Raw genomic sequence first — 15,603 nt, 5'->3', positions numbered from 1 at the left:
GGGCCCCTGGGCTCTCCTTCCGTTGCTGTTCCCCAAAACCGATAGGCATTTCAGCACCTGTGATCTCTTTGGAGAAATTCACAGAACAGGTCTTGTTGATAGAGATCCAGTCTCTGTTCTCTGTCTTTTATGTGCTTCTTGCTCGTGGTATTTTCCAGTGGATTTCTGGGTTCCCGATAAACAGGTGCTGAGCCAAATGGTGCAATATATTTGAGAGGGGTCTCATTCGCAGGCCTCGAGCACTGAGGCTGACCCCAGACATACACACAAGGGACGTTAACAATGAGCTTGGCTTCTGCCTGCTGGGAAGCAGACTAAGACCAGAGGATCTTCCCCCCCACCTCAGTTTCTCCAGATGGCTGAGGTTTGGAAAGGATTATCAGTGGGGAGTTGGGCTAAAGCAGTTTCATGTTTGACTAGACTCTGGTTCCAAAGTTCAGACTTACAGAAGTTTCTGAAACAGAGAAACTGTATTTGCCGATAGCCTAAGTTGTACGAGACTTTTCTCCACTTTCTTTAAGAGAAGAGCCCAAGAGAACAAAAAGATGAATGAGAACCACCACACATGCACGCACACAAACACACACACACAATGAAAGAGAAAGGGGTATAAATCAAAATATTGTGAAGATCCTTAAGTTTTTATTTTTTGTCTTTTTTTTTTTAAATTATGAGATAGTTCCCAAAAGGGAACAAGTTTTACAAGTCACTTTCAAGGTATCTAAAAAGTTGCCTTCTAAACTATACTAGCAGACATTAGCATGACCAGGGGTGCCTGGGTGGCTCAGTCTAAGGTTAAGCGGCCAACTTCGGCTCGGGTCATGATCTCACGGTTCGTGAGTTCAAGCCCCGCGTTGGGCTCTGTGCTGGCAGGTCAGATCCTGGAGCCTGCTTCCCATTCTGTGCCTCCCTCTCTCTTTCTGCCCCTCCCCTGCTTGTGCTCTCTCTCTCTCTCTCAAAAATAAACACTAAAAAATATTTAACAAACGAAATTAGCATGCAAAACAGATTAAAAATGTCAGTACTGTTAAGCACTAACCGCCACATTACAGATTTTGGAAGTGAGGAAAACACCTTCTAAATTATAAAGACATGAGCTGAAGCGATCACTTTTCCCACTGATAATTAAATCCCAACATAGCTTGAGATCACATCTTTTATTCACGAGCAAGGCTTTAGAAAACCACATTTTAGCCACATAAGACAGATCTATTGTAGTACTAAAAACGAATGCCGCTCAGTAGTAATAAACATTTCTGACAGATCGGAGGCAGACAGGACAGAGGCTGCATATCACAGCAAACCAAGAGCGTGTGGATGCTGGTTATGGGGCATGGCATGAACATACCCCATCTATCAGCAGACTATTTCTTCCACAGATACCAGGGAACTGGTGATACTGGGAGTCATCATTTCTTGAGAAAGACACCCTTCCTTTGGAGAGCTAGCCCATTGGGAGATGCTGGACCCTCCTGCTTTTTTTTTTTTAAAAGTTAATTTATTTATTTTGAGAGAAGACACAGAGAAAGAAAGAGAGAGAGAGAGAAAATGCAAGTGGGGGAGGGGAAGAGAGAGAGGGAGAGACAGAGAATCCCAATCAGGCTCCATGCTGCCAGCGCAGAGCCTGATTCGGGGCTCTAACTCATGAACCATGAGATCATGACCCGCGCCAGAATCAAGAGTTGGACACTAAACCGACTGAGCCACCCAGGTGTCCCTGGACCCTCCTGCTTTTATGAGTAGCTCCATTTCACCAGTTTCTTTATGTTTGTTTGTTTCACTGATTGTTTGTTTGTTTTTGAGAAAGAGAGTGCGTGAGTGGGGAGAGGGAGAGAGAGAGAATCTTAAGCAGGTTCCATGCTTAGTTCGAAGTCCGACTCAAGGTTTCATCCCACGATCCTGGGATCATGATCTGAGCCGAAATCAAGAGGCAGACCCTCAACTGACTGAGCCACTCAGGTGTCCCTCGCCAGTTTCAATTTGAAACTGCTGGTTGCAACATAGTCAAATTCCTTAGCCGAATGGTATTAAAGCTGCCCATAAAACTGTTTTCCATTAACGTCCATGTAAAAAATCTGAAAAGCAGATTCCTTGAGCAGGCGGATTTGAATAGCAGGATCTGACAATACGGTAAGTAGCATACTTAATACTCTCAGGCTTTGGGTTAAGAAACACACATGGGTCCGCTGATGAAACAAGGCATAAATGTACTATATATATGCGTGAACCATACTTTGCACTTGGGAACAGTAGTTATTGAAATAGGCAAGAGAGAGTAACATCCAAACGCCTACAGTACTGCCTACCAGGACAGAGGAGACAAATTTCTGAACGATATTCTTTGGCATGTAGTAGGAGATAGAACACTAGAGTTGTTATCAGTGATTCCAGAAATGGATGTAGCCATCCAAAATGCTTTCACAGGTTAAAAATAAGAAAAATGAGGGGTGCTTGGGTGGCTCAGTCGATTGAGCATCCGACTTCGGCTCAGGTCATGATCTCGCGGTTGATGAGTTCGAGCCCCGCATGGGGCTCTGTGCTGACAGCTCAGAGCCTGGAGCCTGTTTCGGATTCTGTGTCTCCCACTCTGTCTCTGTCCATCCCCTGCTCATGCTCTGTCTCTCTCTGTCTTAAAAATAAATATAAACATTAAGCAAAAAAAAAAAAAATGACATGCTAGCAGAGACATGGAGGTGGTGATGGTGGAGGACAAATATTTAGTTTTGGGAGGACTTCTTAGGTATCAGGTCTTTATCATTTATTATAATGCAGCTCCTCATTGGATATGACCACAGGAGGTCAAATTAGCACCTCTATCAACACTGAAAAAGACCTTCATGTAGCCTCATTAGCATTTCAATTGTCCTGGCAGTGAGAATTAATTACAGAGTAAGTCAGTATGTCAAATACATATACATATATGCATATGTATGCAATATTTTTAAGTGTACTGATATTTCTCATTTCTTCCAGTAGAGGTCAGAAAATAGCAATACAGGAATATGAAAATCTATGAACCGAAGAATACTTAGCATGATTTTCTCTAGATAGGATCATGGAAGGGTTTTCCTTTACCCGCCTTTTCTAATTATATTTGTACTTTTGTGATAATTAAAACGCAATGGCATTTATTTGAAATTTCATAAGGAGCACTGTCGGCATATGTATTTACCCTGTATCAAGTCAGGGATACTGGTTAATTATTTGTATTTTTTTCTTAGCTGCACATAGATTATTTGAAATCGTCTAAGAAAGCAGCACGTCTGGGGCGCCTGGGTGGCGCAGTCGGTTAAGCGTCCGACTTCAGCCAGGTCACGATCTCGCGGTCTGTGAGTTCGAGCCCCGCGTCAGGCTCTGGGCTGATGGCTCGGAGCCTGGAGCCTGTTTCTGATTCTGTGTCTCCCTCTCTCTCTGCCCCTCCCCCGTTCATGCTCTGTCTCTCTCTGTCCCAAAAATAAATAAAAAACGTTGAAAAAAAAAAAATTTTAAAAAAAAGAAAGCAGCACGTCTGGCCATAGCCCTGAAAAATTATTTCAGTGTAACATCGTTTCCTTTGTCTGAAAAAACCTAAAAGAGATCCTAGTGTTCTGGGAAGTCAAAGAAATCAGTCAGCGTGACCTACATTTAAAAGCAAGGAACCCGGGGCGCCTGGGTGGCTCAGTCGGTTGAGCGTCTGACTTTGGCTCGGGTCATGATCTCGCAGTCTGTGAGTTCGAGCCCTGCGTCGGGCTCTGTGCTGACAGCTCAGAGCCTGGAGCCTGCTTCGGATTCTGTGTTTCCCTCTCTCTCTGCCCCTCCCCTGCTCATGCTCTCTCTCTGTCTCAAAAATAAAAAACATTTAAAAAAATAAAAATAAAAATAAAAGCAAGGAACCCAATGAAAGATCTTTGCTAAGCTTGTGGATTGATGCTCAACAAATCGCACTATCACCATGCTACATTTTCATTTCTAATTCATGTGTCCCTTCTTCCGCTAGACACAGATGGAAAGCAAGGCGAAAAGGCTTATAAAACAAAATCTGAAGGTCAACCAAACATTTATGTAAAAATTAAGGAAATCTTTTACCCGCATGTAGATGTTTATTTCCCCTTTTATTAAATAACTCATAATGTACAGTCTGTTATTTGTCCTTCTTGATATTATCACTCACAAAGAATATCAGGGTGTCAACATTGTGAATATAAATCAAAACTGCCTGCTGCTAGTTTCTTCTGTCTTCTAAAGGGAGGATTTCTACCACGGAGGAGTATGTCTCTGTATTCTCACTTCCACCTACAACGGCAAGTATGGAAGAGAGGAAAAGCTGAAGTTCAAAACCTCTAACAGTTCTTCTATGGGACTCCAGGATGGGGCCCAGAACAGGTGACTCTATTGGTCAGAGAACAACAGTGACTTTTTGGACGAAGACAATGATGCTGGGAAAACAAGGATCAGGGAGATATGAGAGGAGTCTGGAGACATCACCATGGTGGGTGACTTGGATGCACAGAGAAGTGTGGCCGGTAAGAAATCCCCAGGGGCTCACTGGTCTAATAGCTTATTAGAGTAAGAATGTCCAATATTCGATTCTTAGCTGTTTGTTTCTGCAGTTAAACCTCCCACCCCCAGAGCTCAAAACTTCAGTCAAGTGTGTCCAACACAAATGCTTGGGGTGGTCTGAAGAAAATCAAGATGAAGAGGTGAATCTGAACACAGGCTGGCATAAAGCGAAGGGAAGAGAAAGAGTCACAGGCCATAAGATGTGAATGAGCAGAGGCATCATGGAAGCAAGAACCATGAGCCACAAATGATCATGGGAATGGGAGACCCAGTCAACTCACAGAAATTTTGGGGAGATCAGTGGAGGTTCCCCACAATAGATGGAATTTGGGACTTGAGCCACTTTTATGTAAATCTCCAAAGAAGAGTAACCTTTAATGATATGTAGAATACAATGACGTATTTCAAAATATTACGTTAGGCATACTACAAATACTCTTTACAACATGAAGTCTAGGGCAGCCTTTATAAAACTGTACTCAGGTTTTTGTATCACATGAAAGAACCCAGATATTTAAATAGAGGCACTTAATAAATTGACTGCATTTTTTTCTCTCTTGGTTTTGTGAAACTTTTTGCCAAATGGGCAATGCCACTTTGTCAACAACCTTCCCAAATAGGTTAGAATTCTCATCTTAATTCTCCTTTGGTGGCAGCGAAAACATTTTCACAATGGTTAAAATACACTTATAAAGTACACATACATCATTGAGGACTACAGTAGATTCTCTGAGTGAAGGATCTGGAATTCATATATGGAAAGACCCATAGAGAAGTCTTCAAACCTTTCAAAGGCTGGCCCAGGCCTACCTTTACATGGTGGATGAGATGTTCCACTTCATTCACTTTGTAGGTCTCCAATCCCAGCTCCTTGGCTAATCTTAGGATTCGATTCTGAGTTGGCCCAACATAAGATCCTCCGAGGTCCACGTATTTAACCTCTTGGTTCTGTTTTCCCAGGGAAAAAAACCAGAAATAAATATTTGCGGAAATGTTCTTCCTAGATTAAAAAAAAAAAAAGAGAGAGCTCTGAAATCAACAAATGGGTATTTCACAGACCTTGAGGTGTATCCGTGGAAAATGGGATTCTATTTTCAACTGTACTTCATTCATGTGACTTACCTGTCCTTAAACCATTCTGCAATTTAAAGCAAACTGGATTGAACTTTACTTTTTTTTTTTAAGGTTTATTTATTCTTGAGGGAGAGAGAGACAGAGTGTGAGTGGGGGAAGGGCAGAGAGAGAGAGAGAGAGAGGGAGACAGAGAGAGAGACAAAGAATCCAAAGCAGGTTCCAGGCTCTGGGCTGGCAGCACGGAGCCCGACATGGGGCTCAAACTCATGAGCCATGAGATTATGACCTGAGTCGAAGTCAGACGCTTAACCAACTGAGCCACCCAGGTGCCCCTGGATTGAATTTTAAATAGGCAGGAGACTTCTGAATGCCATCACTCACAATATATACCACCTCATGGTTTGTTTTCTAGTGCCTTGAATTTGTAAGCTATGAATCGTTGATGCATTTCTCTTTACTTGGTACTTCAGGCTAATTTTGAGCCACTTAATGCTAGAGAAAAATGAAGAAAGGAAATGATCACTTCTGTGGTTAATCCAGACATTTGAAAGATAGCATCAGGGAATATTTTGGCCATAATGTGAACCTTTGAAATTGCTCTCCTATGTTCGTAAACAAGTTTTCCATATGGTTACAAATCAGCTTCGTTTCCAATGACGAAGGACCAATCTTTGAAGAAGAAGAAGTAACCACAAAAGCTCCCTATGTCTGAACATGTCCAGGCATAACCAGATACCTATCAGCCGGGGACACCATAGAAGGTGTTTCTTGTTTTCTTTTGTTGTCTAGCTCCCCCTGTCCCCGAAGATAACATAACTTTCACAAAGGCGGGAATCTTTAGTTTATTTACTGATGTATTCCAAACACCTCCTTATTGGTGCAATAATTTATGGGGCATCATGAGGTAAGAAAAGAGACAGAAGTACATGTGGAAAGGTAGCAAATTGAGAGGCTGTGGAGAATGTTTCTTTTAGTAAGAGTCAAATGAAATTCAAGACTTCTAGAAAAGAAAAAAAAAGACATAGTAACTCCGCTTCCGTCCTACATTTCTCCATCCCATCCTTAATGTCTTACTTACCCTGATGGTGTAAGTCCTGCCTCCTACTCGGTCCCGGGCTTCCAGAACAACCACATTCAGGCCAGAGTCATGCAGAAGCTTGGCTGCCGCCATACCTGGGAGAAAACACAATCACCATCAAAGACCTCACAGGGATTCCGGGTAAGCGCCTCATGTTAACGTCGATGAGAAAAGCCCACGATGGCTCACACACATGGCCTACCGTTACGTGCACCTTACAGGTGGCTGGGGTTTCTCAATAGAGGCCCAGATTCCAAGAATGGGAAACCAACTGGTCTTTCTAGCAAGAACAAAAGGGATTTCGTTTTTGGTAAATGTCTCAAATCTTAAAAACATCCTCGGTCACTGTATCAAAATGTCTATCTTTAAGGACTAAATCGCACGATTACGTGTCTGACAGTACAAACGGAAACACATGGCCACACTTAAAAGCACAAGCCCCAGTCAACACCAGACCAAATGTAGCCATTGACTTATTTCTCTTTTTTTTTCTTTTAATTTTAATTTTAGAAAGAGAGAGACAGACAGACAGACAGCAAGTGGTGGAGAGGGGCAGAGGAAGAGAGAGAGAATGCGAAGCAGCCCCTATGAGGGGCTCGATCCCATGACCCCGGGATCATGACCTGAGCCCAAATCAAGAGTTGGACACACAACCGACTGAGCCACCCAGGCCTCCCTAGGTGCAGTTTTTGACCTCGGAGATCTTAAAATCGTGCATCTTTAAAACCACCTTACATAGCTCAGTAAGATCTTTCTCAGACAGGAGAGCTCTGGAGCCCTTACCATGATGACTGAATTTCCTCAGTTCTAATTACCTTAATCATTTGCTTTCTGAGAACAAACAAAATCGAGGAAATGCCAAGACGCTGTGCGTTACAGAGAAATGAAACTGGCTTCTATCTTGTCTTTCAAAAATAATAGTTCTGGGATTTTTAGACCCCACTGGGTGCAAAGTAAAAGAGAGAGAGAGAGAGAGAAAGATTCCTATAAAAAGAGCTAATACTCCCTACCATTTGAGACCCTGTTCTAAGTGTTTTTATATATTAATTCAGTGAATTCTCACAAAAACCCATTGAGAAAAGGCACTGTTGATCTTTGCATTTTACGGCCGAGGACACTGAAACACACAAGGTCTCATGTCGAGCCAGCAAAGCCAAGCCAGGCAATTTCACTCCCGGGTCAGGATTCCTAACCACAAGCACTGTTTTCCACGGAGCCTCCCGGCCATCGTCTCCAGAGATGGCATCTTCCCATTTCTGCGCCAGGGGGAAATTACATTTCAAAAGATATTTTTTACTTTATTTGGATCAACACATTTTAGAAACACACTTGTATCTTGTGGTCCGATAAGAATCCATAAAACATAAAATATGAGCCCACCCGTAAAAGCCATAAAGAAAAGTCAGGGCTCTGTTCATTGTCTATCAGCTACCCTAAAAGAGGAAACCCATTTTTTTTTTTTTTTTTTTTTTTTTTAGAAAAAAAGGCTGATCTGATCTGACATTTCATTATTGGAGTTAATCTGTCTTTCATGCCCTGTCCTTGGAGGCAGGAGGCTTTCAGCTGGTGGCAGAGTTAGGGTCCCAAAGTCCCCAACCACCCACGCAGTGCATACGGGATTGCACACCCTCATTTAGAAATATAAGGCTTGGATTTTTAACCCCAGTGCTAATTCGACCTCCATGAGGAAAAAAAAGGAGAAAACATTTCTATTTAGATAGAACACAATTTCAAAATTGCAGACGATTCAACGCCATTTCTCTTATCAAGCATCAGTTCAACAAATGAAATATGAAATAACACGCAGCCATAGTAACCGCTGTTATCAGGGAATTCAGACAGACCCGCTGAGCACGCCCGGGCTTAAACAAAAGGGTTCAGAATGAAATACAACATCGCTCACACATGCTAGCATTTTCTGTTCCACAAAAGGCACTGTCTTTTGGTCTGTGCAGTTACCCAACAGTATCTGATGCTAAACACGAACAGTTATTAAAACAAGCCAGGGTCTTATCAAACCATTCGATAGACAGTTCTCTGTGCTTGTGTGCCTTAAAAAGTCATACCCAGAAACTTACAAAAATATCTTTAAACAGGGCAATACGAGGGTATGTGGTTGGAAATACCCCACAATTTGCTTAATATTCACCATGGGGGGAGTGCGGGGGTGTTCAATTGCTTGCCGGACATCAAGTGGCAAAAATGGATTTGGAAAATAATTGGTCCGATTATGGGTGGCTTAAAGAAGTCACTGTGGTTTAGGAGAAGGGAATTTCAGAAGACTTAAGAAACGGAGGATTTGGGAGTCTGGTCAGGAGGCGATTAAGAAGTAGCTCTCCAGGGGGCACCTGGGTGGCTCTCAGTCGGTTAAGCATCCCACTTTGGCTCAGGTCATGATCTCATGGTCCGTGAGTTTGAGCCCTGCATCAGGCTCTGTGCTGACAGCTCGGAGCCTGGAACCTGCTTCAGATTCTGTGTCTCTCTCCGCCACTCCCCAGGTCACGCTCTGTCTTTCTCTCAATAAATAAATAAACGCTGACAAAATTAAAAGTACAAAGCAATTATAAGCTCGCTCTTAAATGGGTTACAAAAGTTAAATATCCATGTATAAGAAAAACTGGCACTTTAAGATTCTTATATTTAGATGGAGAGCGGAATGCTTTAAGATATTTCATGTGACTCACTGTAATGGAGTTACTGTATTTTTCATTTTTCCTCTTTGGTTCAAGGATAGTAGTTAAGAGTTCAGGTTTGGGGCTGAACTCTGATGCTGCTGTTTACTGATTGTGTAATCAACGGCAAGTCAGTGAATGTCTTTAAACCTCCATTTTTTTCTTAAAAAAATTTTTTTTTCAGCACTGTGAAGATCAGATGAGCTTTGCTTATAAAGTGCCTCACACGGAATAAAACGAATGCTGTGTTTTATGACAGTGCCTGTTATTTTCTGTTTAAAAAGAACCTGCTGTAGTTTTTTAACGTGTCAGGAAATGATTGCTTAAGTGTTTAAACAGCGCCCATGACACTGTCTGGTGTTTTAGGGCAAATATATTTCTGCTACTTTCTGATTTGGGCTTTTTTTTTTTTTCTTTTTTGCCCCTAGTATTGCATTTTAAAATCCCCAGACCTCCCAGAGAATGCACCATCCCTCATATTTTTGTTCTATGGCAAAATGCGTTTCAAGTTCCCCCAAATCGGCAGAGACATGAACTCTTGAGAAAGAGTCCTGTCGTAGGCTGGACAGCTCTGTAGAGTTCATTGCTTGGCTTATTAATTCTTCCATCGGCTAAACTATCAGTCCTTTCCCCAGTCATCAGGGAGGAGTCCCTGGGAGTACTTCTTTTTTTTTTTTTTTTAATTTTTTTTAATGTTTATTTTTGAGAGAGAGAGAAAGAGAGAGCATGAGCCAGGGAGGGGCAGAGAGAGAGGGAGACACAGAATCTGAAACAGGCTCCAGGCTCCGAGCTGTCAGCACAGAGCCCGACTCGGGGCTTGAACCCACGGACCGTGAGATCATGACCTGAGCTGAAGCCCGACGCTTAACCAGCTGAGCCACCCAGGCAGGCACCCCTGCTTTGTGCTTTTAAAAAGTTAATTAAACCAGAACTTAATGCGCAGTATCAATTAATATTTCACAAACGGATTATCGCTGGCATATTCAGCAGCAGCTCCTCTGTGCCCTGCACAGGCTCCTGATAAGATCATCTCATTTGTAGACTCCAGATGGTGCAGGGTCCACGGTGTTTGGGTCAAAGAGGCTTCCTTGGATGAATGACGAATAGCACAGCACAATGATGGACTGATGCCTAATTCCATGAAATTATAAAAACACTGTGTCTTTCTTCTCAGGTAATTTACTTGGAAAAGGTTTCACCAAAGTGATGACTGCCTCGACCATTTGCATACTTCGGTTTGGATTAGGCGTGCAAATGATTTTAAATATCTAAGTATCAGTGGTGTGCAGCATTATTAGCATTCAATGCTTCCAGGTTTTTTATGTGTCACGGAAAAACAACCCAGAAGTTGGATGATGCGAGGAGATGGTAAAATATGCAGTGCTGGTAACAGAAGGGGTGCTTCAAGGCGTTTTAGGAGCAGAGAAGGGGTTAGGATGCAGAAGGAAGAGAAAAATCACAATCACCTCTTGCCCCATGCTTTGCTTTGTCAATCTGGCTCACGTCCTTCGTATCAAAACCTGACACTTAACAAAACTTTTTCAGAGTTTTAAAACACAATGTCAATTGGGGCGCCTGGGTGGCTTAGTTGGTTAAGCATCTGACTTCTTGATTTCGGCTCAGGTCATGATCTCACGGTTCGTGAGTTCGAGCCCCCCATCGGGCTCTGTGCTGACAGTGCAGAGCCTGCTTGGGATTCTCTCTCTCCCTCTCTCTCTGCCCCCCGGCCTCGCTCATGTGCACGCTCTCTCTCTCGCTTTCAAAATAAATAAGACATAAACATTTAAAAAATGTTTATTAATAAAATGCAAAGTTAATTGTTTTGAAAACATTATGAAACATCAATACTTCAATACCATGGGAGGACTTTTTCTCAGTTTAAAGGCACTCCCCCACCAAAAAAAGTATCACGCTAACCAAAACTGACAAAAAAATTCACTGTACCTCAAAGCATCTCTAACCTTATAACCTTGGTAAAAGATACAAGCATTTCCCCAGGAGGGATGAAAGGCAAAAATATGAAAATAGCCTTCAACACCTCTGTCACTTCCGACAAAGAAAAGGCTTTATGAGAAAATTCTGGAAACAACCAAGTGACCTTCGGATCAAAGAAGTGAGATTCTTTAATGTCTCTAAAGAGAATGCCTTTTAGCTATTTAACGCAAATACACACACACACACACACACACACACACACACAAGGTCTGGGTTAAGGAGAAAAATATCCCCTTTGTGAAATAAATTCATTAAAGGAAAATGGTATTTGTAGGTGGAATTCAGTTGTTAATTGCTGAACTTTTCAACACAGAGACCCAGGTAAAGATACCACAAAACAGCCAACATTTTGAGCACTGAGTGTATGCCAGCTTCTACTCTTAAGTGTTTTACATGTAAGAATTTGTTTATCCTCTCAACAACTCTATGAAGTGGGTAGATGTAGAAAGTGAAGCACAGAGAGGCCCAGTAACATGCCCAAGGTCTCACAGCTACCAAGGGACTGAGTCAACATTCAAACGCAGGCGCTCTGACTTCAGATAACAAACATGCCCATCAGCCTTCCTCATACTAAACCGTGAAACACTGAAAGCCTTCCATTAAACATCACAGGCCACTGCCAGCACATTCCATGCCTTTGTGTAAATTACAAGAAGAGGCAGGCGCCTGGCAGGTAAATTTCAAAATGGTGTCCTTCCTTTCCGGTGAAATGCAGCACCCACCGGTACAAGTGGCTTGGGCCGGCAAAAGGTGGGCTGGATCGCATCCCCTCTTTGACTGCATCAGCCGGGCGAGCTTGTGCAGGGCACTGCCTGAAGAGACTGCGCTGTGGCCTTGAAACTCAGAAAACTTATTTCCTGAATGATAAGAATTTAATTATCTGTTCTTTGTCTCCCCCGTGCCAGTACACGGTTGGCCCTTACGTGATTGTTGAATGGATTCATTTACTACCCTTCCACAAAGATGACATTTAATTACTTAGGCAATAAATAAATAAATAAATAGATAAATGGCGGCGATGGCATCTGTGTAAACAGGGTGTATTTAATATGGTATAAGACACCAAAATATTTGCACACGCTGAAACTGATTTGCTCTGGTGACACCGGAAATGGTAAAGGACACCTTGGACTTTTTCAAAGGGAAGGAGCTGGAAAGAAAGCCAGCCAACTGATCATGTTAGCCACCTTACATTTGTACAGCATTGCAGATTTCTGTATTCACACCCATTCAGTCCTTAACAATGACCTGTGAGGCTGGCATTATTGTTCCTATTTTTTGCTCAGCCTCATACAACCAGCTACGGCAGAGGTAGATCTAAAATCCAGTTCTGTTTCTCGGCCCGATGTATTTCTCACTAGTCCCACTACTTCCTATAACATACAGGGCCTATGTTTAAAAAATTTTGTTTTTTTTAACATGGCCTATGTTTAAAAATTTCTCTAGGGATGCCAAATTTTAAAATTAGAATCTATCTTTATTAGTTTTCTTGGAAAGGCTACATGGATAAAAATCACCTGCAGCTTGTCATGCCCAAAGCCCTGAGACCCTATCATTACAGGACGATCTGAAAGCTTCTAGATCAATGCAGTGCCCTCAAGGTCACCTCCACTGAACTATTCCTTAAGAAGTGCTTTGACCAAATAGCTCCTTCTCCTTAAGTACAGACCGACTTGTCTTTCCTGACAATGCACCACTCGCCACTTTTTGGAAAAGAGAGACCAAGCTACCGAAAGTCTACCGTCATTCTCATCACTAAGAAGCAAAGTCTAGATTTAAGCTATTCACGTCTTGCTCGCAAATGCGAAACAGATTCCAAGCTTTCTTGGAAGCCCTTTGCTCTGTTTTCCCTAAGACCGTCAAAACTTATCAGAAAAACAAATGGCAATAGTTTGTAAAATAAAAGAGACCTTTACCGAAGCCTCGGACCATAGGATGATTTATGCTCTTGAAAAGGATAAAAGACACCAAGCATTCCTGAGTTGCCATAGAAACCTTTCTCCAGATGATACTAGAATAAGATTGCTTCCAGGGCTTTTGAGAATATGTCTAAAGCCATAAAAATGGTTTCTTCATCATGCTTTATATATATATAAATGATTACAATTTCCTAAAATGTCAGCAATCACGGTAAGTCTTATTTCAGAACCAAGTTTTTGTTTTTACCCTTTGTTGTTGGAAAAGAGTGGGAGAGCTTTTGTAATATTGTAATTGGGGCAGACAAACTTTATTTTCACGTTACCTCAATATGGAGTCCCATGAAAAAAACAATGCAAACCCAGAAGTTACAGCTTTGTCGCAGTTTCTTTAAATGAAGAATGTAACACACGAACTTGTTACAGAAAAATAAATGTTTCATTCACTGGCCTCAAATCCTTTTGGAAATTCCATGGAATGTGTATAAATAAGGAGATGAAGAGTACATTTCTGTGATGAGCACTGAGTCATGTGCAGAATTGTTCAATCATGATAAGGTACGTCTGAAACTAATAGAACCCCATATATTAATTATACTGGAATTCAAATCAATCGATCAATCAATAGTAACCAGTCAATAATTATAGAATCTTTACTACGTTATAATAGTTGGTGGGGTATCTGGGTGGCTCAGTCAGTTAAGCGTCAGGCTCTTGATCTCGGCTCAGGTCATGATCTCACAGTTAGTGAGATCGAGCCCCGTGTCAGGCTCTACGCTGACAACACTGAGACTGCTTGGGATTCTCTCTCTCCCTCTCTCTTTGCCCCTCCCTGGCTCTCTCGCTCTCTCAAAATAAATAAATAAACTTTAAAAAATAGGTTATAATAACTGGGATCCCAACAATCATTATTACCAAGAACATAATTCTCAGATGAAGAAGACATTAGCAGAAAACAAAGAGTTAAATTTGCTTAGCCTCAAATGTTGAAAAGATTAGTGCTATAAAAATAATAATTACTACTAGAAATCCTAGACATCGGTCGAAGAGCAATTTTCCTGAGATACATCCAATCATTAGGAGAGAAATTAAATACTAAAAAACCCTGTTTTGGAAGTATCATAGGATGGTAACCATAGGATGCCATGATAGTTTCCTCGACTGTACTTTGAGGATGAAATACCTCATTGCTGTGACACAGGCCCTCTTATGGAATCCCAGCATGAGTTTTAGAATCACAAACATTTTTTCAGGTAGGATATAAAATTGGAGCGCTATCATTCCCCCTTAGGCTCACACACACCCTAGATCTTAGTCTCTGAAAGAGCTGGATGTTACAAATGCCCTGAAGAGGGCCAGAGGCCTGCTGTAGATTGCCTTGAATATTTCTCCATGTAAACATCTTTTTTCACCAAAAATGAGATGACGAATTTTAGGAATTCTGGAAGGAGAGGATAAAATGTGGGCACAGCCAAGGAAAAGAAATCTGGGTGAGATGTAACAAGTAACCAGAAGAAATGGAATTACAAAGGACTCATTCATCTATGCCAAAGCCTGCCCCTCCCTCCATCTTCTGGGAGCCTAGTGTGGAGCTCAGCCCAGGAGCTTTACTTTGTCCTCCCCTGAAACACTTCTGTGAGCCAAAGCCCAAGGCAGTCAACAGTGTGCAATGACCAGAGTAGAAGGAAAATGTCACCGGATTCAAGGACAAGGGCAGAACACCGCCATTTTGTAGAAAAAGCTCTATAGCTAATAGGCCACAGTCTGGCTATTTGACCTTGGAGGCCCTGACCTTCAGGGCCTCACTTTCTTCATCTGTGATTAATTTTGGCCCTTCCCATTCTGTGACAATCTAAATGAGACAGGACAATGCTTTTAAATAAAGCTGAGATTTCATAACCCCCAAAGCATCTAGTCCAAAGACTGCCCTGTGCCACATGAAATTTGGGTGACATCAATAGGTGTTAGTAAAAGAACGCTGATTTTTGTGGGACAAGGAAGTGCTGATTGAAATGAAGCTGGCTTGTGCTCACTTTGGCAGGCACATATACTAACATGGGAATAATACAGAGAAGATTAGCAACGCCGCTGGGCAAATTTGTGAACAAAGCTGGTTAAGGATAGGTATGCTGAGGTCTTTGGGACAAAAGGTCCTGATGCCTGTGACTTACTCTAAAATACATCAGAAAATATGAGGGATTGATAGATGGACGATAGATGGATAGATGGGTACAATGGAATAAAGCAAATGTAGCAAAAATGTTAATTACAGAATCTAGATGGTTGGTAGGTACATGAGTCTTAACTGTATAATTTTTCTGAAAATTTT

The 15,603-nt window shown here is 41.9% G+C and overlaps 1 protein-coding gene across 1 annotated transcript in view; it reads right to left on the bottom strand.

Annotated features, from left to right (window-relative positions):
- Positions 1-15,603, bottom strand: part of MAOB (monoamine oxidase B) — a 114,063-nt gene that overhangs the window by 63,544 nt on the left and 34,916 nt on the right. Inside the window, exons 2-3 of the mRNA XM_019417335.2 lie at positions 6,692-6,786; positions 5,350-5,487 (exon numbers count right to left, since the gene is read on the bottom strand). Of these exons, the coding sequence (XP_019272880.2) occupies positions 5,350-5,487; positions 6,692-6,786 (233 nt within the window). The remainder of the gene's footprint in view (positions 1-5,349; positions 5,488-6,691; positions 6,787-15,603) is intronic.

The sequence above is a fragment of the Panthera pardus genome, unplaced genomic scaffold, assembly GCF_024362965.1.
Source record: "Panthera pardus isolate Hobbes unplaced genomic scaffold, ASM2436296v1 HiC_scaffold_27, whole genome shotgun sequence".
NCBI classification, from domain to species: domain Eukaryota; kingdom Metazoa; phylum Chordata; class Mammalia; order Carnivora; family Felidae; genus Panthera; species Panthera pardus.
Note: the sequence above shows the minus strand (reverse complement) of the source record. Positions and strands in the feature narration are given on the sequence as shown.